Source organism: Drosophila tropicalis, unplaced genomic scaffold (assembly GCF_018151085.1).
Source record: "Drosophila tropicalis isolate 14030-0801.00 unplaced genomic scaffold, ASM1815108v1 contig_158, whole genome shotgun sequence".
Taxonomy (NCBI): domain Eukaryota; kingdom Metazoa; phylum Arthropoda; class Insecta; order Diptera; family Drosophilidae; genus Drosophila; species Drosophila tropicalis.
The window spans coordinates 6,552,173-6,579,218 of NW_027172602.1; the positions used below are offsets into that span (position 1 = coordinate 6,552,173).

Consider the following 27,046-nt stretch of genomic DNA (forward strand, 5'->3'; position numbering starts at 1 on the left):
AGTCATGACCTTTCGTTCTGCGGCAGGATTCGTGGATTTTAGAGCTAAAAAACGAAAAGGAGAGGCCATATCTCCGCAGGATATTGAGCGACTGCGGTAGAATACACCTTTTTTGATCTTTCAGGTGCAGGACTATAACATGGCCGAGAAGTCCCAAAAAAACCATAAATATCCTTATAATTCAGCCATATCAAGGACGATCAGGATGTCCCTTTGTCTTGTTTTAGTCCTGAATAGCCCGCATCGAATGACACTGACAAGTCCTGGAATGTCCTTCGGGAAGATAAGATAAACGGATTTTCTCTTTCAGGAAAATTGGCAAATTTCTTGCGAGTCCTTTGAAGGATTAGGATTAGAAGAAGGATTATCAAAGACAATCTTTGGTGCAAAGTACATCTCGCTAGTCATGCAAGGAGCTGAGATATCAAGAATTTTATGGTTTTCTGTGGTTTTTTTTATCTTTTGGTTTAATTTGGGACTAGTCACGGACGATTTTAATTTTGGCCTGTTGCATACGCCTTCATTGACATCATCAGGTCCTGAAATGTCATTTTGTTAGCTGCTTCACAGGATTTTATATAACAAAAAATACGGATACGGCGGGGCAAACTTTGTATTTTTTATAAATTAAATCTTAATAAAGTTCAAAATTCGTATTTAGCAGCATAATTTGCAAGTAGAATTTTAGGATTTTCGAGATTTAAATGTTTATTTCTAGTTATTAAAGCAATGTCCGTTTATTTAAATAATTTTATACATTTGTAGGTATTTTAGATTTTTCTCACCATCACAAGTTTATAATGAAAGGGTAGCCTTTCTACTTTCTTCGCTGAGTGCCCATAATAGTTGCAATGCGAATAAATATGTTTAATACATCAAGATAGATGGACATCGAACTGCAACAAAACACATTGAAAATAATAGTAAATGAGTAATAAATATGGGAACATTCATCTGACTTACGCATTGATGGGATCGAAGGGTGTATAAGCATATTGGGGATGAACCTCGGCCTTGCGAACTAAACGTTGAGTGTCGTAGAGCAGGAAACCGCTGAACAACAGCAGACCGCCATAAAGGGACATTGATGCCAAACCTAAAATAAATTAATATGGTGATTTCGATTTCTACGGTGTTATTGCATGATTCGAGTTGCTTACCAGCACCCAGAGCTGTTGTCGGAGGCAACCACATTGAGGCCAATGAAGAGGCAAACACCACACCGAGACCAATGGCCAAAGGACCGCCCATGTACAAGAATTTATCGTTTGGAGCACAGACAGCAATTGTGGAAAGACCACCGACAATACCTCCTGTGTAGAGGGCAGCACGTGTAAGGATTGGTCCGCCTATAAAGCAAAGTGGTGCAATGACACCGCCCAAAATGGCACAGTGCAGAGCCCAGGCCAGGTGCTTGGGTCCAAAACCTGGCTGATACTCAATGGAACGCGCGACAGCACCGCTGCCAATGACCAGAGCAAGCGACGCAATACTCCACTGTCAGAATAAAGTGAATGTGTGTGTTTTGTTATTTTTTATGCACTTATTTTCTTTGTCTAGGTTAAAACTTACCAAGAAACCGCCTCGTGAGGCCAAGGCTAGAAGACGGGGAGAACGAAAAACAGCTGCTGCTGAGGCAGCTGTTAGAATGCAGGAGCCACCAAAGAATCCGTAAGTACTTTGAATGCGATCCTTAACATATTGCGGCCACATACTGCAAAGATGTTACAATTCGAGTTAGCTAATAGTTAAAAATAGTTTTAATTTCTTGCACTCACATGGAATTATCTGCAATGCTTGTATGCTGGCCAAGACCAACTCCATAATAGCAAAGAGCTCCCATGCCCACAACAGCGCCTCCAGCAAGGGCACCCTTTCCCATGGAGTAGGCTGCAATAATATGATATATTAAACAGACATCTCCAATTGCAGTTCTTGCAATGCTTACCATTGGCACTTGGTGGTCCCATCAGTTTCTCCTTAAGCGTAGAGGTTCGCGGCTGTTCCAATGGAGCCGGAGCAGCACGTGTGCGCACTGGACCGCGGGCATAGTTACGGACACTGGACAAATTTGGTTTGGCCTTCAGGAACACCTGAGAGGATTGACCCAGTAGGCTCGGTCGGGCCGCTGAACATGCAAGGCGAAGTAACATTTTGTTGTTGTGATGAAATTCGCAATAGGTCGTTAAAGCAAACAATAGGAATTGTGTGATTACGTAAACTTGTTTGAAAAATTATAAATGTATTTTTTATTTCGACTTGTTTGCAACTGTTTTGATTTGTTTCTGATTTAATAATTTATTTTCGTTGTTTTTTATAATAATTTTCTAGCAACTTCGAGTTTTAAGTGTTGAAAAACACATGGATACTAGATTACGATTACGATAAGTGACTATCGGCAGTGTTATCGTGTTATCGATATGACGTACCGATAAACGAACAAATTTGACAACGTCGAACCTCAGAGTGTAGGGTATAGGGAGGAGGTTTGACTTTTTGAAGCACTTCAGCACTTATTATATATAATTGGTGTTAATTATTATTACCGTTTAGTATACGATGCAAATGTAAAACAATCAACATAACTATTTATTATAACATAGGCGACAACTACATGGCATACTCTGGGTGGGTTTTGAATCCTGTCTCTAACCCTGGATTCCGACCAGGGTAATCCCCTGGATTACCTACCTTCTGATGATAATTTATTTAAAAGGATTTTCCTCAATAAAACTTGGTAAGATGATGTTAAAAATGTTTAATTTAACTACTGTCAGTTGGAAATAACAATTTTATTCTACACTTCGTATTTGCGTACAGGACCAGTGTGGCGTATTGTTGCTTCAGGACCCACTCGGCGATCTACGACTATCATTTCGGTTATATGCGATTTGACTAGTTTGCCATTATGATCATAGGTATTTGTTTGCTCCATTGTGCCATGGGGATTGGATTCATATGTTCTGCATTCGTATAAGGGGCAACATTTTGGATACTCGAGATTTAACTGTGTAGATGCCACAGCACGACATTCCCCCTTGAGAGCTCTTGGAACTTGGCAACTACACAAAAGAATCCATTACATGTATTGTGAATCCTTTTGTTTTGATGAGTAATTGGCTTACCTGTCCTCCCAGATTCGATGGGTACCCAAACACTGAACCCTGATGCATTCATTGAGACGTGTGAAAATTTCACCCACATACAATTGACGGCCGGTGTGTGTATCAATGCAGAATTGTTCTTCATATCGGGCGAATGGGGCTATCGTTTGGCATGATATTAGTCAACAAGTAGCTACCAATATGCATATTCACTTACAGTAAGACGAAGCTGATTGGCTGATACAAATTAGGAGTAGCATCATAAACTGGACAATGAATGATCTTAGATCCATATTATCTCCGACTTAGCTGATGAACTGGAAAATTTATTTTATGGGATGGCCCGACCTTTGCAAAGTTTAGCGTGCGACTGAGGTCCGGTGTGTCTGCAATCTTGTGTTTTGTTTTAAATGAGTATTTAAAAAAATAGAGGAAAAACACACACATAAACTCTGTGGATTTATATATATTTTAATCGCACACTTACGTTGTATGCCCGCTTTCACTGCGAGGGTTGATTGTGGGCTACGATATTGGCACTTGCCTGTTATTCCATTTGCAGGAACATTTGCAAATGATTACGAAATATCCGCTCAGCTTTAATGTAGATTTTCAAAAAACAGTCAATGAAATGAAACTGAATTCCACTGAACTGTATGTTCCACCCTCGCACAATCAGTTTTTAAAAGTTTATGTATGTATATTAATGTGTGCTCTATGTGTATACATATTCAGCTTATCGCATCAGCGCAATATGCAAAAAAAGGAATACAAATCCCCACGCATACCCAAGATGTATGCGCCTGACCTATTGCCTATGAAATACCCTTCCAATGGGTCTGACAATATTTCAACTTGTTTAAGTAATATTTGGTATAGTTATGATTGAATCTCATGTCATAGGGTATACCAAATTTGGTTTTCTAATCTATTTATTTTCAGTCAGCTTTTTTTTTTTTTGTATTCTCTGTCTGTGTATATAGTTTGTTATTGCTCTTGATCTTTAATGTTAAATTTGTATTTTGTTTATATTTTCGTTTTTCTTGGTTTTCTTCCCTCCCAGTGGTGAACCAAGAGGAATAGCCATCCGACTGTTGACTCATCATCCATACCCAAATATTATGTTTTCAGCTAAATTCTTGACGTGTGTATAAAGTACATACATATGTTTGTATACATAAGATATAGTAATCAGATCAAATCAGCAGTGAAAGGCGTTATCGAATCTAAATTTCCAAATCACTTGTTTATTTTTCTAGCCTATTTTATTTTTGCCAAGGCACTGCATACTTTTTAGCATTTGGCCTAATCGAATCTATTTTAATTAATTTAAATGCATTCAAAACCAAAAATAAAGCTTTAAGGACTTTGTCGACACTGAAAAATGATCCTGCTCTTATTGCTAATCCGGCACTGCATACATTAAGAATGATGACCTACCTCAATCACTAGGCAATAAATACATCCAACTGCTGCATCTTCAATTACACTGTACAAGAAGGTTGTGAGTTTTATCTGTTGATCGACCTTTCTCACTTAATGACTTCTCACCGAATTTAAAATGTCCTTGAATTTCAAAAAGCAAATTAAAGAGTTGAATTTCACTGGCACGATCCATAAAAAAGAATAAATAGTAAAAATTTATCAGTTTTACGATTCAGTTTAAGAAACACCGTCCTTATCCCCCCTATATATATAGAGGAAGCAGATAAAATGGGCATAAAAGGATCAGTTGTAATTCGACAGTGCCCTCAGCCAGGCGATATTTACTGTAAGTCCAGTCCTACATACATATTCCTACATATTTACATATATTAATCATCATTTTCGTATGGGAATTTTAGGGTGAGGGTGGCCAAAACTAGACAAATACATTTTCTAAAGCATCTTGATTAATTGATCAACAAGATGATGGCAAAGTAGCAACTAGTTTTGAGTAATTCGACCCAGATAGTTAATTTGATCTACATATGCACATTGCACATAGTTGAGTTCCCAATTTTACGAGTGTTTCAGTTTCTTCGTTTTTTTTTTGGGGGGTTGCTCAATACAACTGATATCCAATGTGGTTAAAGTTCTTGTAGTACGTCATCGAAAGCACAGAGGCAAGATCAATGTCGAGATGTTGTCGCTGTCGCAGTCGACGTTGTCAATATCTGTCGACGACGACGTCTGGCCTGACTTCGGTTCGGGGTTGTTGGAGCTGGGCTTGGTTAAAATAATGACACTCGGACCGGCATATCAGTTGTGTTTCGATCGTGGCACGCTGAAGTACGTCGTGTTGATATCTACTTGCATATATCGAGACTAGAGTGAGTGGGCTGCCGCGTGTGCGAGCGGGAGGGCAAGAGAGTGTAGAGTTTAAGTACTACAACGGGAGACCCTTAAGAATATTAGCCTGCATTGAATCAACAACAACAAATTGAATTAAATTACAGAAACAGCAATAAATGTGAAAGAATTAGCCGGCCGGCATGGCACTCGTACATCAACACAGCGACACACACACACACACACTCACACATGTTTCATTGTATAGGTAACTGGGATCTCTTTTTTTTTACTGAACGATTGCAAAAAGTTGTTAATAATAATTTGAATTTGTAATTAAATTTTAATTTTTAATTACAGTTCAATTATTAACATGAAATTCAAATATATATACATATATGTATATCCATACCTTATATATGTATATGTATATATCAAGTTGGTTGCTTTAACAAAGTCATGCCAAAATGAAATTCCATTTCAAAGAAGGAAGAGCCTTTTCTCATTAATATTAGTAATCTTTTTGTTTATCATTATTATCATCATCATCAGCATGGAGAATGACAGTGATCGATTAACTATAATTTAGAATCATGAAATAATTGGATAATGTAATGAACTGGAAAAACTAAGTGCTGGAAAATCTCAAGTACTTAAAATGATCAACAATCCAATGGAAACATTAGAGAAAACAAGTTTATCGATATGAGAACATCTTCGTATCCATTTGATTGTCCGAGTTTTGATAATTTCATATACAAATCTACATTCATATTCGTATATAGAAGTTTGATCTGTGGAAAAAATCCTCTTCAGCAGCAACAACATTTGAATATATGATAAATTGGCCCAAACTCTTTTTGTGGCTGAGGGGTAGAGTATTTGTATAGTCTGAAAACAAATACTTGAATACATTTGTTTTGTTTTCATTCGGTTGCTTTTTAATATATTCACACAGACAGACAGACAGATAGAGAGACTCTAATATAGACTACATTAACTAGTGCAAAGTATTTCGCTGTGGCTGTCTCTCTTTCTCCCTTTCAGTGTCTCTCTCCCATAGGTAACTAGTAGTCCATAATGCACTTAACATTAATTGGGTTACTGGTGATTCACACGAGTTGCAAGTTCAAAATGTAAATCATGTAAATGGAAGAACTGTTTACAGCTTGTTTAAGTTTCATAATAAATGAGATCAGTTGGGGTCTAAGGGCAACAGATTTAATATGTGTTTAACTAGTAGATATTTCATATTCAATTTCTGTATATTTTACTATACTCTACATTACATGATTCGGACCCTTCTTTTCTAATATTTATATAGATGTTTTTTGAAATTAAATTGTACTTTCTGATTGTTTTCATTTAAGATTTGTTCAATGAACTTTAGTCTTATATATTTTTGTGTACATTTCAGTTAATTAATTTTCGCATTATTTTGCATAAAATGCAAATTAAATAATCGATTGAATACATTTGTGTGTGTGTGTGTGTGTGTGTGTATGTGAGTGCGTGTGTTATATTATTGTTGTTTTTTTGACATTCGATTTTTTTTGGTACTGGTTTTGTTTGGTTTAGCAAAATGCGACACTGAAATGAATATGTAAAAGGGAAAAAAAAAAAAAAAAAAAAAACACGAAAAAAACGTTGCAAAGCAAACGAAAAGAACCACGACGAAGACGACGACGACAACAACGAACAACAAAAAACAATTCCAACTAGACCTAAAAACATATTGAGGGTCAAATAATTGCACATTGTTTGACTATGTTTTGGCGGCAACATGAACTGCAGCAACATCAGCCACAACATCATCAGCAACATCACCAGCAGCCGCAGCAACAGCAACAGCAAAAGACTCCCCATTCATTTGCCATACAGAATCCAACACGAAGTTTCAACTTTAGTCTCATCAATCTGAAAATTGCTGTTAATGTTAATACAAGAATGTCAGCAAATCGCCCACGAAGTGATCAGCAGGAAGTGTACTCTAAGGCTAAGACCAATACAAGCGATTGGTTGGAGAGGGCTAAGACAAACTTAAGCCAAATTGGTGGACATGGCGGCATATCGACCATTTTGATCATAAATCTTTTATTCCTGATTCTACTATCGATCTGCTGTGATGTCTGTCGTTCGCATGGCGATGGCCCACAATTGTCATCATCGCCATTGGACTCATCGAATTATACAACAAATGGACGCATTCAGCTTAAAGATCAATTGGATTTTCTGCCCAAATTGGACAGCGATGTGGTCGAAAAGGTGGCCATTTGGCATAAGCATGCGGCAGCAGCTCCACCCAGTATTGTTGAGGGTATTGCCATCAGTAGCATAGCTCGACCAATTGGCTCCTCCAGCTCCTCCTCTGCGGCTAGCCACGGGACTAGCCACCCAGAGCGACAAATGGATAACGAGGACAGTGTAATCTTGGGCGTCGGCATTGATGAACGCATAGCTCTGGAGCGAGTCACACGGGATTGTGTGCAACGTTGTATTGTTGAGGTGAGTTCCAACTATGAACAGAAATTTCAACTTAATAAGCAACTTATAAGAGTCAAAGGTTTATTTCCTTTTTGTCTATTATATTATTACATGTTTTCCTTCCTTTCCTATGATATATTTTCATCAAAACATGATAATTAACTGATTTAGTATAATTCTGATATAATCAGTGACTAGAACCTAGCAGGGGTTGCTCTGTTTTTAGATCTATAGGAAACTTGACTCTTTTTGGATCAAAATTCTATGCATTAACTCGAGTTAAATGTAATTTGAAATCAATCAAAATCATGAGTTTGTATCAGAGACATACATATGTTACTTACAGCCATTCGCATATAATATAAAAGGTTCACATATGTGTGTGTGTATGTCTCTGTATATGGCATTTAGTTCAGGTTGTAAACGGTTAATTAAGTGATATGTGTAATTACATGACTTTAGGGGTTGGCTATCATGTCAAAAAGCTGACATTTCAATTATCTAACACGCAGTGTACCCACCCAGGAAGCATACATACCTCTGCATGTACATATGTATGTATGTACATATGTATACATATGTGTTTATCTGTATTTATATCTATATCCGCACGTACTATACATTTGTGGGATGCATCTGCATCTTTATCATGGCACAGTTTCAAATTCATGTTTCTCAACTATTTTGGTTACCTAGTTACGCCGTGTGTTCTTTATGGCAAATTAGTATGCCTTGATATGGGATGGATGGATGGTTGGTTGGCAGTGGGTGGGTTTGATATAACCTACTGCCATATGGTCTACTCTATCCATAGGTATTCAATCAATAAGCTATCAAATACCCACAACGATTAGGCCAAACGACACAGAGTCAAAAAGAGGCAACTTTTGCCCGCTTTAAATTTATGAAATTAAAATTATTTAATTTTTGTCACATTTAAATGCACTTCATGTGGGATAAGCCATAATTATTGTAATTGGAGTGGAGCATGTTAATCAGTGAGCTCAGTCAGTTTGCGTTTCATTCATTAACACAACGTTTTCCCATTGTACATTTGTACATTTGTCCATTAGTTGTAATCTGTGTTTTACTACCTCATCTTTCCCCTTTATTTCTCTTCTCCCGCCTCTTTCGATTACGGTGTTGTGGCTACTCCATGACAACATTTTGTTATTCCAAGAGCTATCACAGTAGTTTAGGCCAATTAAAACTAATCATGGAACACTGTGTGTTTAATTGGTCCAAATGCTAAAAAAAAGAGACACAAATAAAAACAAAGCGATGGAGAGAGAGAGAGAGAAAGACAGACACCAAAAATTGAAAGAGTTTACTCTTTTCTTTTTACTAAATGTGATTATATGTTTAGATTAACAACAGTTTCCTTTTCTAATAGTTGATACTTTGATTGCAAAATGCATAAATCTATGCACCATAAAGCGACGACCTATTATATTTTAGTGACTTAACTAGTTGAGAATCATAATGCATATTTAACAAATCTGTCTTAATTGCGGCATGTGTTGTGTTAAATTGAATAGGGTGCTAAAAAATGATGAACTAATTTAAAAACAAAAAATACAATCGTTTCAAAAACTCAAATATTAGATTTTAAAAACTTAACAAAACAAAAAATGGCTTAAAAACAGAATATTGATTACATTTAGATAAGTAAGTAAATAAGTTTTCGAAAGTGTAACTAAATTGGAGAAAATTGTAAAATTTCTTAATGGTTTGTTTTGGGTTTCGTTCAATCCTCGATTCGATTAAGATCTTAGAGAAAAACTAAGACCATGAAAAGGATGATTAAAAGTCTAAAGGAATGCTTTATTTTTTAGCAAGTGAAAATAAATTACATTTTAATTAATGAACAAAACATTAAGGGCTAAACAAATCTTGGTTCACAGAAAAGGAAAATAATTCTTAACTAAAGAAAAAAATCGCCGCCATTTGGCAAGCAACATTAACCGAACAAAAGAAAATTGCATTAAGATTTTTCCTTTTTTATTGTTGTTGGTTTGTCGGCTCCTTCAGTCTGTGGAAAATGTTTAGCCAATTTATTTTATTTTCATTTATTTATTATATTTTTTTTCTGAGCTGTTTTTGCTTTTTTGCTTTTTGGAGCCTGACGAACGAGGCTGGCTACAACGGAATAATGGTGTCAATAACACACACCAAGTTACCCCAAGCCAAGCCAAGTCAAGTTTCTTTCACACACACACCAAGTAACGGTGTATGGATGTGTGTGTGTGTGTGTGTATGTGGGTTGATTTCTGACTTAATGTAATAGAAATTGTACAACAAAAGATGAGCAATGACGACATGAAAACCCCCCAATGCCAATTAGTCGTTCTCGCCATTGCCAGAACCAGAACGAGAGCCAGAGGCAAAGGCATAGCCCCTAGAAATGTGTCCGTACCCGTAGCCGGAGAGCACTGTGTTAGAGCTCGAGTGCTCGAGAGTTGTTGCCTTCTGTTTGTGAAAAAGCCAATCAAGCTAAATTAATAAAATATTACGTAGAATTCTAAATTAAATTGACGCATGTGCGAAAAAAAAAAACACACACACACACACACACAACCAAGCAAACTCAGACCAAACACCAGAAAAATACTAGGATAAGCTTCATACATACATACATACATATGTATATGTAAGTATGTGACAGTGAATGTGGTGTCTCTGTGGGCGTGTATGAGTGAGTGGGTGGGTGTGTTTGAGGGGAAGACCCTTGGTAATTACTAGTACATTGACTAAACCAAAGCAAACACAATTAAAAAAAAAAAACCAGAGGGTCTGGGCTAGCTTCGACCGTGTCAAAGTTGGTATACCCTTGCCAGTTTTTTTGTCACTCTTTCCTCACCCATAAAAAGTCGAATGTTTGCGAAAGAATCTATTTGCCAACAATCTTAGCATAGCAAATAGCGAAGATATTGATCAAAGTCACTGTTTTCGATCGATTGTTCCTATGAGAGCTATATCTATCTTAATCATAGGTTTATTAAACTCACCAATATTACATGGGTATTTGAACTCGTCTCCTGCCGATCAAGAATATATATATACTTTATATAGTCGGAGATGCTTCCTTCTATGTGTTGCACACTTCTGACCAAACTTAATATACCCTATTTTGCAAGGGTATCACAAGAAAGATTCCTTTACTTACAAGAGTGAACTTAATTGAGGTTTAAGTAGATATTTCATTTTCTATATGTGAGTAAATTCTTAGTTCTGTTAAAGACTAATACTCATACAGTAAACACTCGTAAAGAACCAAAACTTTGCTGCATTTCATATTTTGCATGATCGACTTTTACTTGTTTGGAAAAATAAATATACAAAAAGAGAAGGAAGTAAGATAAACTCTTAAATAAATATGCCTCGGCCAGACGAAATAATAAACTTTGTGGGCAAATCAATACTTGATTTTAATGTTTAGTCTAATGATATTCTCAAATTATTAATCAATTGGATCTTGTGAAAACAGAGACTGAGATCTTGATTAAGTTAACATATATTTTTCGCTCCGATTCGATTGATTGTTGACCTTAATGCTTTGACACTATTTATAGACGTAAATATTTTGCAGGCGGTGAGCAGCTTTAACTTGTTTTCATCACGTGCTAAGTCTTTTGTTTAAATTCGACTTCTTTTTTGTTAACTACTAACTGACAAAATTCTCAGAAATCATTTCAATGCTTGTTCCCTTTTTTGTGTTCAAAGTTCAGTCCAAGACGAATAGACGACTTAGATTCTGTGTTAGAGAGAGAGAGAGAGAGAGAGAGATAGATAATTTATTCATGATTATATTTTGCAAGTCAATTTGGCTTATGAATTCTTCAAAGGCCTTTCTAAAATGATAATTGATTGATTAAGATTAAAATGGTTAATTGAGGCGTTTTGTTTCACTTGTTCACAGGCTGTGCAATGAGTCGTTACCATTGACTTCCGTTCACATACACACACACACACACATACACAAACACACAGTTTGGGTCCCTCTTTTCTTATTTTTACATTTTGTTTTTGGGGTAAATTGTATTGATTTTCTTGTTGGATTGTATTTTTCCAGGAGGATCTGTTTCTGGACGAGTTTGGCATCAAGTGTGAAAAGGCCGACAATGGCGACAAGTGCTATAAGACACGAGTAAGTCGAAAAAGGAAAAGAAACAAATTTAAGCCGAAACTGATACCGAAAAATGGATGTCATGTGAGAACACCAAGAATGATGGCAAGAAGAGGGGCGCGAGGGGTAGAGTAATTTAAAACTGGCTTTCATGTTTCTGTTGCCAGACAACTTGACGACAGAAAACCGGCAAAGACCACCGCAAAAGCAGGAGCGAAAGCAAATTGTCCCCTTCCATTTAAGTACGACTAGGCAAATTGTCACTTTTACATTTTTAATCTTTGTTTTATTCATAAATCACTTTAGCTGCCCTCAGTCCGTTCCTGGGCAAAAGAAAGAGGCAACCACTTGTTAATAAATGTACTTGAAAGATGCTTTTTGCTTTCTCACATATGATTGGGTTACCCTTTGAGTAAATCACATTCACATAAATTTAAAGCTTCGAATCGTTTACCAAGTATACTCGATTGCTTTCTTTGATATAAATGTTTCGATTAATATGCTATCTTTCTTGATGAGATTTATTCCATATTAGGGCCAGATACTAGGGAGTTTAAAACGTTAGTTTGTTAGTTCGATTGGGTCATTTAGGGTAGAGTTCAATTACGAGCTTGGACCAACATTTGGCTTGGCATTTGAATCAGCTCGTTGCCATACTAGGTAATACTAAAGGGCAACTACTTAATGTCTTGCAGTGCACAAAGGGTTGCGCCCAATGGTATCGTGCTCTCAAGGAACTGGAACCATGCCAAGAGGCCTGCGTAAGTTAAAAATTATCATCAATTTGAAGTTCTTATATCTGTATGGCGACATTTTCCACAGTCATCGCCATTGCAATTCTATCCCTATGATCTGCCGTGCATTGGGGCCTGCGAGATGGCCCAACGTGACTATTGGCATTTGCAGCGTTTGGCGATAGCCGAATTGGTTGAGAGCACTCAACCGCAGTTTGTAAGGGCGCCCAGTCGAGAGCAGCAAACGGCACCGTTGATTCTCAAATGGGATATGCATTTTCCGGAAAACTATTTGGCCAGTCGGCCATTCAACATTCAATACAAATATGTGAATGCCCGTAATGCGAGCGATGAGGACGAGCACGATGAGGAGAAACTTAGGAAAGTCCATCGGAAAGCCTATCGACAAAATGAATGGCTCAATTTGGCCGACTATGACTGCGATGAGTATTATGTGTGTGAAATACTTGAGACTTTAATGCCATATACACAATATCGGGTAGGTTTTCGCAATGGTTATCAACCGATAACGTTTTCTAATCCAAGTTGTCGAAATAGTTTCGTTTCGAGCTGCCTTTTGGTGAAAGTAGCGAAGAGATTTTATATTCACCTGCCACTCCAGCCTATCAAACTCCAGCCGAAAATGTTCCAACATCGGCGCCAATTATCGATCATTTGTTTGCTCTGGATGATGGCCATGTAGCCGTGCATTGGCATGATGGTCGCTTTACCAATGGACCTATGAAGGGATACCGTCTACGTTTATCTAGCCATGGCTCTAACCAGAGTGACGAGCAGGTAAGCAATATTATATAGAATCTGCAGTAAATTCTAGATCCTAATTGCCTGATCCACGAACAGACTGTTCCAGCTAATCAGAATAGTTATATGTTTGTGGAACTGCGGCCCATGACCAACTACACATTGGAATTGTCAATGATAAATGAGCAGGGCGAGGGACCAGTAGCCAAGGCCAGCGTTGTGACCAAAGTGGGCTTGAGTAAGGATCAGGGGCCTGCCGCGGTATTGCTAGTAGGACGGAAGAGTATCACATGGCAAGCTCTGGAGTTGGCTGGAGATTCTCGGGTGGTTTATCGCAGTCAACAAATAATTGCCGATGTGGCCTGGTCACACAAGGATCAACGTCTTTTTGTCTTGGATGCCAATGGAGAGTTGCGAACGTGAGTTCGGGGTTAAAAGTCGGGATAGATAGATGTATATATGTATATATATATATGTAGATGTATTGGTTGGGTCTCTAACAATCGTTTGCCTTTGCAACAGCCAGACGCTTGATCAGGCACCGAGTATGCAGCTATCAACGTTGATTGTGTTGCCCAATTCCTCCTGGATTCCACAGAAGCTTAGCCTGGACTCATTAAAGATTCGTCTCTATGTGGCCGTGGAGCTGCCGAAGCAAGCATACGCTATACTTAGTAGCACAACGAAGGGTTCCATGGTTGAGATGGTGCAGAATCTAAGCCATCCCGTTGAGCAACTGGAAGTGGATGCTCTTAATGGCTGGCTTTTCTGGACAGATGCTCAGGGCTTGTGGCGTTTGGATCTTGCTAGCAAGGAGCATCTACAGCTTTATCAAACTTCCAGTCGACTTGGTCGGTTTGTGCTGGATATTCCACATTGGTTCATTCACTTGCTGTTGCCGGATGAAGAACAACTTTTGTCACTTAGCTACGATGGAAATTGGCGAAGGCCGATGCAACTTTCCCCTGGCCATTATCAGACTTTCACTTTGCTATCAAAGTCCCTTCTAATAGCCGATGAAACTCAATTGCACTTAATGGATTTGCCAAGTGGGGAGAAGATTTCCAAGTGGTCACTAACAGAAACGACCGATTGTTGGGCTCTGATACCATTGATGCCGGAGCGAGAGCGGATTGTCTTGGACACCGGGATACCGCGAGATCTCGTCGCTTTGCTGGGCTCCCAGGCAGCTCATATCTCATGGAAGAAGCCTGCCAAAAATCCGTATCAGTCGCGGGCAGCAGCTAACAATCTCAGCTATGAACTAGAAGTTTTGGACGTCGCCAGTCAGAGTGCCTACAATATACGAAACATTCGTAGTCCCAGCTTTGGCCTGGAGCGCCTCCAACCCGATAATCTCTATCAGCTAAGAGTGCGGGCCATCAATTCGGCGGGCAAGGTAGGCGAATGGACAGCTCCGTATGCGGCACGCACATGGCCATTGGGCCCACATCGTTTCCGCTGGGCCACCCAATTAGGTGAGCTGTATGAAACCAATGAATTAGGTCAAAACCTCAACAAAATGGAGAATGTGAAGCTAGAGTCTCTACCGGGACCTCTTGCCATGGTCAATTCCAGTTCCGGTTACTATGTGAGTGGCGATGGGGTAATGCGTTGCATTAACTTGATGCAACCACAAATGATGTGCGCAGTTGATGTTGCAGTTCCTCACGTAGGGTCGGTAGCCTATGATTGGCGAGGCGGACGTGTCTACTGGACGGACTTGGGGCGCAATTGTGTTATCCGTCTGGATCCATGGACAGGGGTACGCGAACTTTTGCCCATTTTTGGAGCCACAGATCTGGCTCTGGACCCGCAACAGGGTCACCTGTATTACACCACCGCCATGCATCTGAAACGTCGTGGCCTTAGCCCACAGCCTGGTCAAAATGAAGAGGTGGAATACTATCATCTAAATGGCTTGGAGGGTAGCATCGATTCATTTGCCTTGGATTTGAAGCAACACTACGTTTATTGGACGGTCAAGGGATCCGGAGCCATGCGAATCTATCGCTCCCCCTTGGTCGTGGGCAGTGGCCAGCCGGAAGAAGTTCAGCTGCTAATCACTATAGAGCCCCAGATGGAAGCTATGCCAAAATCTTTGCAACTACTTCAACCGCTTGGAGCTCTTCTTTGGGTGGATCGAAGTGGACATGGAGCAAGAACAATGCGTTTGCCTGTTGCTGTTGGTCAGGATACAATGCCATTGATAGCTCAGGGCTTGGAGCAGGAGTTGGTCAGTGCAGTGCAATTGTTAGATGCAAATTCCCCGCCTTCCATTCCAGATCCGGGTGTAATTCCCTTGGCTGTACCTCCAGACAGTTTGCGTATCGATGATGGCCACTGGGATGACTTTCATCTTCGCTGGCAACCAGCTGGAAGTGGTGGCAATCACACTGTCTCCTATCGCTTGCTTCTCGAATATGGACATCGTCTGCAAACCCATGACCTCTCGACGCCATTTGCTCGCATTGTTCAGCTACCTCAGCCCCAGCTCAATCTAAAAGTCTGCCTAACTCCCCATACGTCCTGGAGAGCCGGTCCCACCACTTGTGTTGAGTTGACCACGCCGGCTGCTGCCCCCACCCAGCCACGTCGCTTGCGGGTCTTTGTGGAGCGGCGTGCCAAACCGCTGCAGACAACCAATATCAGTGCGCTGCTGCGTTGGGATGCGCCCGAACAGGCACCGATTCAGGCTCTCGAATACCACATCAGTTGTTGGCAAGGTTCCGAACTTCATTCAGAGCTCCTGCTCAATCAAAGCGCTCTGGAGGCACGTGTTGAGCAACTGCAGGCGGAGGTAACCTATCGTTTTCAGGTAGAAGCCCATGTGGCCGCCACTGGAGCTGCAGCCGGAGCTGCCAGCCATGGTCTTCACGTGGCACCTGAGGTACAGGCAGTGCCTCGTCTTTTGTATGTGAACTCTGAGTTTATTGGCGAATTGGATCTGGATACGCGTTCCCGCCGACAGATTGTCTACACCTCCAGCCCCGTTGAACATCTCGCTGTGATGGAAGGCGAACAGCGTCTGCTCTGGGTCAATGAGCATGTGGAGCTGCTTACCTATGTGCCGGGTTCATCGCCAGCTAAGCTGGCGCGCATGCGAGCCGAGGTTTTGGCCCTCACCGTGGATTGGGTGCAACGTATGGTCTATTGGGCCGAACTAGATGCTGTTACCCCACAGGCTGCTGTCATTTATCGTCTGAATCTGTGCCTTTTCGAAGGACGTATACTGCAAGGCGAACGCATGTGGAGCACGCCTCGTGGATATCTACTAAAGGATTTGGTGGCTCTGCCACATAGTCAGACTCTGGTTTGGCTTGAACATGAACTGGACTCTCGCAATGCCACATTGCAGGGCCGTAGTCTAGTGAATGGATCCCAATTATCCTACGAGATCAGCTCACGCGCTCCGTTAATGCGTCTCTTTGAGGGGAGCCTGGAACCGGGAGCTGAGACGCTAAACATAGTCGACCATCTAGGTAGACTGTGTGTCTACGATGTCGCGCGGCAACTATGCACAGTGACTGCTCTACGGACACAGATGAATTATCTTAACGATGACATAAAACAATTGGCCCAGGATGCGGGCTATTTGTATGCCCTGCGCAATGGTAGCATTCGTGCCTATGGCAGACGGCGACAGCAATTGGAATATCTGATTGAGCTAGAGAAGGAGGAAGTGCGCTTATTGCATGCCCACAACTATCAGGCTTATCCGGAGAAGCGTTGTCTACTTCTGCCAACAATGGCTAGCCTGGACAAAGCACAGTGTCAGGAAACACAGTGTCTGGTTAAGCTACCCGCTCTCTATGCTGCTTCGGAGTGCCTATTACCTGTGCCTGGCTTGCGATATACCCTACAATCTCTCGAGGGTGGCCAGTGGGAAGGCAATGCCGGAGACACTATAAATATTACCGATCTACAGCCATACACCAAGTATCAATTGCGTGTAAGTCTATGGAGCTATTATCAGAAGCGTTCGGGAGGCAATGGTTCTGCATCGCTTCAATTGCCCATTTTAGAGATGCAAACGGCTCCGGATACACCCACGGCTCCGAGAAACTTTACTGCCCGTGTCTTGAGTCCCAACGAAGTAGAGATTCACTGGCTGGAGCCCCAGCAAATGCGCAGCGAAGGTGTCTATTATATGCTCTACTGGCAGCTAGAAGAGCAAGATCATCCAGATCGAGGAGAACGACGCATAGAGTCTTCGGGTACTCATCGGCTGACGGGTCTGCAACCTGGCTCTGGTTATCAGTTGTGGGTGCAGGCACATGCAACGCCTACCAAATTTAATATGACCTCACGGTTGCATGTGAGGACGTTTGAGGGTTTGGCCGAGCTCCAGTTGATTGAGTTGGGAGCTTACGGATTAACCCTTACTTGGGAGGGCACCACTGATCCCTTGAGTTCTCTGTTCCTTGAATGCGAATCTATCGCGGGTAAATTGCAGGTCGATGTGATTGAAAATTATTCACGAATAGTAATTGAAAATCTGGAGCCAAAGACGCGTTACGATTGCCATTTGGCCCTCAGCTATGTTTTGTCTAATCCAGGACCAGTGGTAGTCTATCATTCGGCCGGCCATGTGTACGAGACCTTGAGTGATGCACCTAGTGCCCCCGGAAAGCCACAATTTGAGCATATTGCCGGCGAGATATTTCGTTTGAGCTGGAGTCGATCACGAGACAATGGATCACCAATTCAAATCTATAATCTGGAGGCCCTTCAGGCTCGTCGCAGTCTCTCGAATCGTCGTCGACGTCGTGATGTCTCACTATCCATACTGCCCTGGGCGGAGGAACCCATGGTGATGGAAGATCAATGGCTGGACTATTGCAATACCACTGAACTGAGTTGCATTGTCAGAGAATTACACACGAATCGCTTGCTCCTCTTTAGAGTGCGTGCACGCAACGAGGAACATGGCTGGGGTCCATACAGCGAGGACAGCGAGAGAATAGCCGAGCCCTTTGTATCGCCCGAGAAGCGAGGATCTTTGGTCTTAGCCATTATAGCGCCTGCTGCCATTGTATCAAGTTGTGTGCTGGCTTTGGTTCTAGTTCGAAAAGGTGAGTACTACCATATATCACGGGGGGGCAGACAATTCATAAAAATTCCCAATTTATTCTAATCTTTAGTACAAAAGCGTCGGTTACGCGCCAAGAAGTTACTCCAGCAAAGTCGTCCCAGCATTTGGAGCAATCTGTCTACACTGCAGACCCAGCAGCAACTTCTGGCTGCCCGCAATCGTGCCTTCTCGATAACCCTAAGTGATGCGGATATTGCCCTCTTGCCGCAAATTAGTTGGAGTCAATTGAAATTGCTACGTTTCCTTGGCAGTGGAGCCTTCGGTGAGGTCTATGAGGGTGAACTTCAGCTGGAGCATGAGAAGGAGCCGCAACGTGTTGCGATCAAGAGTCTCCGCAAGGGAGACACTGAGTTTGCCGAACTGCTGCAGGAGGCTCAATTGATGAGCAATTTTAAGCACGAGAATATTGTTTGTCTGATTGGCATATGCTTTGACAGCGATTCTATATCTCTCATCATGGAGCATATGGAGGCGGGAGATCTGTTAAGTTATTTGCGAGCGGCTCGTAGCAATTCACAAGTAAGAAAGAGATCTATATATTTGTATCCAATCATCTATTCCGTTCATTCCTCACTCTTTAGCAGCCACAACCTGATTTGGTACTATCCGATTTGATTACCATGTGCATTGATGTGGCCAATGGATGCAGTTATCTGGAGGATATGCATTTTGTTCATCGTGATCTGGCGTGTCGTAATTGCTTGGTTACCGAGACCCAAACGGATGATGCCGGCCATTCTCGTCGCATGGTGAAAATTGGTGATTTCGGGCTGGCCCGCGACATCTATAAGAGCGACTACTATCGCAAGGAAGGCGAGGGCCTGTTGCCAGTGCGTTGGATGTCACCCGAGAGTTTAGTCGACGGTGTCTTCACCACACAGTCCGATGTGTGGGCCTTCGGCGTGCTATGTTGGGAAATTCTGACATTGGGACAACAGCCGTATGCAGCTAGAAATAATTTCGAAGTCCTGGCTCATGTCAAGGATGGTGGACGACTGCAGCAGCCAGAAACCACACCCGATAAGCTGTATGTGTGACCATAACCACTCCGCCTCCCTTTTATTACATTACTTTTTCTCATTTCTTTTCTTTTTGTCAATTTGTCGACCAGCTATGCCTTACTACTGCAGTGTTGGCGCACTGATCCTTGGGAACGACCGAGCTTCAAGCGATGTTTCAATAGTCTCCATGCCATTAGTACTGATTTGAGGCGCTCACAAATGCCGACCAAGGGTGCGGATAGTAGCACTTGCATCCCATCATCTTCCGCCAGCGGCCAAGGAAACGGGTCGTCCATTAGACCAGAGACGAAGGTGCATTTTGATAAGGAGACGGAACAAATGTCCTTAGAAACCATCAGTGAAACCAAATTATATGCCAACGAGGGCATCTCGAGATTGTAACAAAATGTGGTAAAATGCTTTAGCTTTTAATAGATAGCACTAAGTTTAATATCCTTCTTCCCCTTACCCCCCCCTTTTTTTTATCCCTTAGAAATAAGTACTAAATGTAAGTTAACTAATAAACGACCAGTCCAAAATTTGCTTTTGTCGATTTGCTAATTTGTTCACAATCGATAATCGAAAAAAAGTTTTTCTCATTTTTCTCATGGGTTAATTAAACATTTTATATTTAAAAGGTAACCCTAGAATTAAGGCATTTTGTTATAGGAGGATTTATATTGGATCATGTCTGAAAGGTTCGTCCTTTGACAAACGCGTGTCAGCTTGGGGCAGGTTGGGGGAGGGAATTATTTTAATTTTATTAGAAAATTTCATCAGTAATTTTATTGGTTGGCGACAAAAGTTTTTATTCTTTTTCTTTTCTTTGTTGAAAAGTTTTTCTTTTTGTTTTATTTTTTTGTTTCTTTTTTCGTGGGCTTTATTTAATTTTTCTCATTCTTTCGACATACAATCAAATTAAATGTGACTTTGTGGAGAGGGTTTTTTCCCTCGTTTCGCTCTTAGTGTCGCCTCAGGCGTTCGATGTGTGGTCCTTGATGGTGGACTAGACGTTAAGAGAAGAACTTTAAAAAGGTTTTCTTCTTCTTCTTCTTCTCTTTTTTTCGCCAAGTAAAATTGTGTTCTATAAACAGCACAGTTTAACTGTAGTAAATCTTATGAAAATAAGTAAAAGCTAAAGTTATAAGTAGATTTTTGAGTTAAAGAGATTGCCAGAAAATACTCGAATTATATACATACCTACTTAACATACGGCATGTGTATGTACTTATGTAAATAAGTACAATGACAGCACGAAAATATTAAAGAGGGGGAGGAATCGATTACCGAGCACACCCCCTGCCACCACAGCCTCTCTACCTTACGCCCTTTGTTGAGCATCGAAAGAATATAAATAAAAGCATTTTGAATATGCTTATACGCAGTTTTTCCTGTGATACCCATTATTTGTGGAGATTGAAGTGTTTATCAGTTCATTAGTTGTTGACATTAGTGTTAGATTTGATTTGAAATCCAAAGGGTAGATCTATAGTCGACTGAATTCTTACAACGGATGCGCTATTTATCCTTCAACTTTTGTTTTTGAAGACGACTTGGCATTCATTTCATAAAATGTTCTTAATTTTCAGTAGGCAAAAAGTTAATCTTAAAGTTATTTTATAGTTAACCCCGTAAAGTCGTATACAGAACTTAACTTTTACCTTCTCCCCGTGATACCTATGTAAGGGTATCGAAACTGCGACCAAGCCAAAGGCCTTTTTGTTTGTTTTGTTTGCTTTTCTCGTTGATTTGTAGCTTCAGACTTGTTGGCTTGAAACGATTTTGGAGCGCGGCAAGGATTTAATTTTATTACCATCGTAGCATCGTCTCTCTGGTTGACTTATTATGCTGATATGATTAAGTGGTTTCCCCACAATCTCTATCCATTGGATTTTTATGACAAGTGCAGCGACCTGGAGGATTGAGGGATTTGGCTTTCGGCTGGGAATTGTTGGCTTTTGGCAGTTGCTGATGCATGCTTCTGACATAGATTCTGAATTCTCGATTTCCTCTTTTGACTTGAACTTCATCACGTGAGGCTGTTATTAAATTTCTTTTTTCGTACTTTTTTTTTTCGTCCTGTTTGGTTTGGTTTTCCTTACTTTGTGCGGTTGCCCCTCAATGACCTTCCTTCCTTCCATGGTGAACAAACTTTACGAACAAGCTGCACCTTGGCTGCGAAGCACTTAAGATTTCCCCTCAGCTGACACAATTGATTGAAATTAGATGAGCTTTTCATATATAATACAAGACCTGGGTCGCTCTCCAGACCCTTTCCCTCTCTTTCTCACTCTCTGGGTGTATGCGTGTGTGTGTGCGTTTTTCCATTAAGTTAACCTCACCCTCCGTCGCCTTGGCCCTCCATTTGCCTCCTCTCGTTTGGCATTGCGTTGAGATTGCTTGGGAAAAAAGTTGCTCTCATATCTTGAGCGAGTTTAACGCTAATATCCTTCTTCAAGTTGCCACTGACTTTGTGCTAAATTGGTTATTAAAAGAGTCAACTAACTAGTACAAAGCCACTAGAGTAATATTAAGCTAGGGACCAAAGGTAGGAAATGTTAGTTAAAAATAAAATTTACTAAAAATACCATACAAAAACTAAAACTTTCATAAAAGCCATCATCCAATGTGTTGCCATTGTGATGTTTTGAGAGTGCCAAAGTTTTCATTTCTTTTGCCTCAGTTAACTAAATAATTATTCACCCTTCTTTTGGCAAAGTTTTCTTTAGACGTCTCAAATCATCTAATGAGCAACATTTTCATATTAGAAATGTTCAGCCATTTTTCGCAGGCTGTACTTTAACCAGAACTTCAAACTGATTTTGAAAAAAATATATATTTAAAATAAAGAACATGAACTTGAAAACCGATCAAAGTACATTCCGATGGCAAACACTTTTTGTTCGTGGCCCTAAAAAATGGGCCGAAATGCATTTTTCACATAAACGCTCTTGAACTAATTGAGTAATTTGCCCAACTTGATTGCATTTGGAATGGATTGGAGTAGAGAAGTAGTCAAGATGTTTGCAAGTTACTTGACTTGACTTGGCTTGGTATGTGCATCACACTCACACATACTGTGTATGACTCCTTTAACATCTTGGTTGCCATTTGGCTCGTTTATTATTTTGCACTAATTAAGGTTTTTGCGACAAAAGGTAAGCTTCATTTTTACAACTTCTGCTTCACGGAAAAGGAAAGGTTTCCCACTTGCCACGTATGCATGTATGTATGTGTACGGATGGCGTTAATTGCTGTTTATGAACGGTGTATTTTGGCCAAGTAATTAAACGATTTTCTTGTTTGCACTGGGGAAACCTATCTAGGTGGGTGGCACATTACACTTTCTTACCAGTATTTACGGTATATATTTATTTTACATTGAAAAATTCACAAAATAAATAAGCAATCAAAAAAAAAAAAAGAAGTAAGAAAACACACGAAAGCTTACATTGTCTTTGTGTATGGGGTGATAACAAAAAAAAAGGACAAACGACAAAAAAGAATGAAATTCCGTCCAATTGGGGGTTGGATAAGCCTTCTAATAATGACTTCTAATTACTACGTTCGACCGGCGGTATCTCGCTCAATAAAATACGGCGGACTGTTCTTCTGTTGACATTTGTATTTTAGTTTACAGCATTCCGGAAAGGGTTTACCCTGATTGATGCGTTCACCACGATTGCAATTTTCAATGCGCAATTTGCCACAGCTGTTACATGGAAATAAAAGAAAAACAATTTGAGACATGGATTTCATGTTCTTGAATTCTGATGTTAGTAAAAGTTGATGGTACTGATATGATAACCTTAAGATTAACATTCCCCTGGAGTGAGGTTTATTGCATAAACGAGAAAGAGAGGGAATATATGTAAGCAATTCGGCTTAAAAAGCACCTGTATGTAGCACCTGTCCTATTATGATCCCTCACTTTTCTATTTTTCAAAACAAATTAACTTTTTTCTAAGGGTTCTACGCGATATAATAATATAAGTCAATGTTAATCAATTAGGATTACAATCTGCTAAAAGAATCATTCTTATGTAGGCACTATAGATATCTTTAGATCATATAAATATGTAAAATAATGTTTCAAGAATAAATGTAAAGTTAATTTTATTTAAGTATCTGTAAAGGTTTGTTATTATTATGACACAAATACTTCTTAAACTAATAATCATTTGCTAAGTTAGAAAAAAGTTAGGATTCTTCATTATTCTCTTGTCAACTTTGCCCAATGACTCTTTTCGTTTACTTTAGTTAAATTTTCCAACAAGTTAAAGCCTTGAGAGTGTGGAAAAAGTCTCTCCGAGCCGGCTAAGTTCATGGCTTAATCATTACTATCGCCTCACTTCACTTTGGAAATAGTTTTATAGGCTCTTATTTATTATTATGACACTTTGATCTGTGCCAAATTTAGTAAGTTTGTTTTTTTTTTCTTGAAATGATTCATTTCTATAAAAATCATGATACGATTGTCAAACTGGGAAGAGAAAATATATATGAATAATTCTTTGTGAGATTAATTCTTTTCATTTAATTACTATTCCTTTAGTGTATTAAATATGTACTCATTTATATACACATGTATGTATGTCTGTTTGTATGTGAATATATTTGTTTTATGTAGGGCAAAATTTGTAGTAGTTTAATTCTCATTGAATTCGGTGTGCCTTTGCCGCTGTTAGCATTCGTTCGTTGTGAGTGCTACTTCATGTACTACTTATGGCATTCAGCTCTTTTAGCTTGACCTACAAATTAATGTCTCAACGTTCTTTTGCGCTACTCTAGAAAGCCAGAACTTGTCGAGAACTAAAACTGGCAAGTTGTTGACATCGTACTAGCAGAATCGGAGAGCGCCTGTCTTATCAGTGTCTAGTATTTATGTGCACACTCGTGTGTGTGCCGTTCATGGCCATTAACCAAGTAGTTAGTAAGACATGCACATGGTACTCACCCTTCTATAAGTATGGAGCCATCCTTGTTACAGGTTAAACGTTGGCACGGTGAAATCCCATTATTGACTCCCACTTCTAAAGTATCACCACGATAAATGCATTTATCGGGATTCGCTGAACGATTAGAAAAAATGAAAACAAACCGTTTGTTTTTGTGTTTCTATTATATACCTACTTATATGTATATGAGTTGATAACACTTCTCACCTGGATCGGCCGGTATCAGGCCAGAATATGCTCTCACTGTGACCATAGTGCCCAATAATAGGGCGGTGGCGATCACTAAACTCGATGGATTCGTCTTGAAACGCTCTTGAAACATTCCGATCGCGTTCGTGTTTGAAACTGCACTGTCAGTTGTTATTGTTCGACTCCGATCTAGGGAACTACTTATATATATGTATGTATGTATATATATACATAGGAGAATTCGCTGAGTTGTCGATTTGTTGTTCGCCATTTGATGTCATCGTCGCTGTCGGTGTCGCCATCGCTCAATGTTCTCGCTCCCTCTGTCTCTCTCTCTCTCTCTATCTCTCATTCTCACTCCCTGATGGCTCTTTGAGATTCATCAATTGCGTATATTCGTTGATTACTATGTATTACTATTTAATTGAAGATGCCACTCGGCATTTGGTTGGCCAACAACAACAACAACAACAGCAAAGCATTGCCACAAACATAATCGTCATTATTGTCGGCATCTTATTTGGTTGGGTCAGGCAGTTTATCAGTAGTCTTTTGGGGGCGATTGTTTGTAGTTGTTAATTAGACAAAACATTTGCTTAAATTGTTCTAGAATGTTTGCGCAATTAATGGTTATGGTAAAGTCGATCAACCTAAAAGCAAACCAAGAAAACAAAAAACCGAGAAGAGTAGAGAGGAGCACACTTCTCAATATATCGATACGACTTCGATATACCCTTTGCCCTTTATCTAATGAAAAACAGTCCTTTGCACGTGCAAACAAGGATAAAACTTAATTCAAATTAAAGGCGAAACAAAACTTAGGACTAAAGATGGAAATTTGAAAGGTTTTTCAGTAGCTGGCTAGTCAAACTGTTATAAATTAAAAATTTATTTAACTGCAGTTGACAATTTATTTGCATTTCATTTACCACAAAAGCGAGAATATGTATGTGTGTATAGTAAAAAGCAGAGAGAGGCTGAAAGACGGTGCGACAAGAGAAGTAAGAGGAAGTGAGAACTTGTACCAAAAGAAACAAGTGCTTGAACAAGTGCCCGGGAACTGACTGCCAGGGATGAGGATGAAGATGAGGATGACAGGATGAGGTTCGTACAATGCGGTTATGGTTATGTGGCATATGCAATGGCAAGTTGTAAGAAAATGCAATGAAATGAAATGAATGTCGCTGAATGAATGAATGAATGAATGCATAACTAACACGACAACGCAGGAGCTGCAAATAAAGAATAAAAAACGAATCAAGTTGGTGGGTGGAAAGGGGTTTGTTTCTTGCTTGTTCTGTTTCTGCCTTTCCTTTAGTTTGCCTTAGCTCTCTGTCAGCGCTGTTGGTTTCCGACTGCCAATGACTGGGTATATGACTGGATGGACTCCACAAGGGGACAGCAAAGAGCATGATTTTGGCAAGGATGGCGGGGGTCGAAGTAAGGAATGAAGTGTTTGACAACACTTTAACTTGATTAAAAATTTAATAGCCAGCAGGGCAAACATTGTGTCAGAGTTGGTGTGCTGAATGATGAAGGGTAGCTTTGGCTAACAGAGGGTTCTCTTAGACTTGGACTTTGTGTCTCAATTCAATTGCAAAAAGTTGCCACAGCATTTTCCAGCGCTTGTCTGTCTCCTTTTCTGTCAGTGTGTGTGCATGTGTGTGTGATTTAATCTAACGAATGCAATTCATTAGTTTTACGAAAATTGCTAAATTATGTTATTTCACATCACATCAACTATCTATTATTTTGGTTTTATGTCTTGTTTGCAAAATTAATCTTGAGTTTCTCCAGTTTCCTCTTCTAAACATTACACATACGACACGTAGTCCACCGATATTTTGTAACTTCAATGGGAAAACGGCTAAGTCATGTGAACTTTGATAGATTTTTCTCTCTATGCATTACGCATACGACAAGTGTTCTTGTGATTTTAGTTTTGACTTTAAATAAATGGAAATAAAACAATAAGTTTGCTTTTCTTTTCAATTGACTTTTTGAGTTCACAAAATAATTAACTACTAGTATATAAAATATCATTTATGGCTAAAGTAGAATTCAATGGGATGCATAGCATTGAGTTCGTAGCCCCTGTGTTTTTTTAGGTGTATTGTTACCGTTACCCTCATCCACACACACAAACAGACTTGCACACACACACAAACACACAGACGAATACACTCGAAGCTAATTCCCATTTGATTATTTAAATTAGCAAAATGAGTGACAGACCCGTGTTTGAATGTGCACGCGGTCAAATTGAATAGTTTATATGGATGAATGCCCGAAAAAAAGATCCAAATATATATTTCTGTATAT

At 39.9% G+C, this 27,046-nt stretch overlaps 4 protein-coding genes across 4 annotated transcripts; 1 reads left to right on the forward strand and 3 right to left on the reverse strand.

Annotated features, from left to right (window-relative positions):
• Positions 1–682: 682 nt before the first annotated feature.
• Positions 683–2,350, reverse strand: LOC137586562 (growth hormone-inducible transmembrane protein). Its single transcript, XM_068302649.1, has 6 exons — positions 1,949–2,350; positions 1,779–1,890; positions 1,573–1,714; positions 1,161–1,497; positions 964–1,096; positions 683–896 (listed from the first exon to the last, which is right to left on the reverse strand). The coding sequence occupies exons 1-6, from the start codon at positions 2,151–2,153 to the stop codon at positions 818–820; spliced, it is 1,008 nt and encodes a 335-aa protein (XP_068158750.1). The 5' UTR covers positions 2,154–2,350; the 3' UTR covers positions 683–817.
• Positions 2,351–2,743: 393 nt separating this feature from the next.
• Positions 2,744–3,481, reverse strand: Vago (vago). Its single transcript, XM_068303403.1, has 3 exons — positions 3,322–3,481; positions 3,126–3,264; positions 2,744–3,062 (listed from the first exon to the last, which is right to left on the reverse strand). The coding sequence occupies exons 1-3, from the start codon at positions 3,395–3,397 to the stop codon at positions 2,798–2,800; spliced, it is 480 nt and encodes a 159-aa protein (XP_068159504.1). The 5' UTR covers positions 3,398–3,481; the 3' UTR covers positions 2,744–2,797.
• A 3,500-nt stretch (positions 3,482–6,981) lies between these two features.
• Positions 6,982–20,098, forward strand: sev (sevenless). Its single transcript, XM_068303327.1, has 10 exons — positions 6,982–7,880; positions 11,932–12,006; positions 12,681–12,746; positions 12,808–13,218; positions 13,278–13,517; positions 13,581–13,900; positions 14,004–18,556; positions 18,626–19,095; positions 19,158–19,603; positions 19,688–20,098. Exons 1-10 carry the CDS (start codon positions 7,143–7,145, stop codon positions 19,977–19,979), a joined length of 7,611 nt encoding a protein of 2,536 aa, XP_068159428.1. The 5' UTR covers positions 6,982–7,142; the 3' UTR covers positions 19,980–20,098.
• Positions 20,099–22,921: 2,823 nt separating this feature from the next.
• On the reverse strand, positions 22,922–24,903 carry LOC137587248 (uncharacterized). Its single transcript, XM_068303574.1, has 3 exons — positions 24,743–24,903; positions 24,535–24,649; positions 22,922–23,289 (listed from the first exon to the last, which is right to left on the reverse strand). The coding sequence occupies exons 1-3, from the start codon at positions 24,855–24,857 to the stop codon at positions 23,139–23,141; spliced, it is 381 nt and encodes a 126-aa protein (XP_068159675.1). The 5' UTR covers positions 24,858–24,903; the 3' UTR covers positions 22,922–23,138.
• Positions 24,904–27,046: the final 2,143 nt, after the last annotated feature.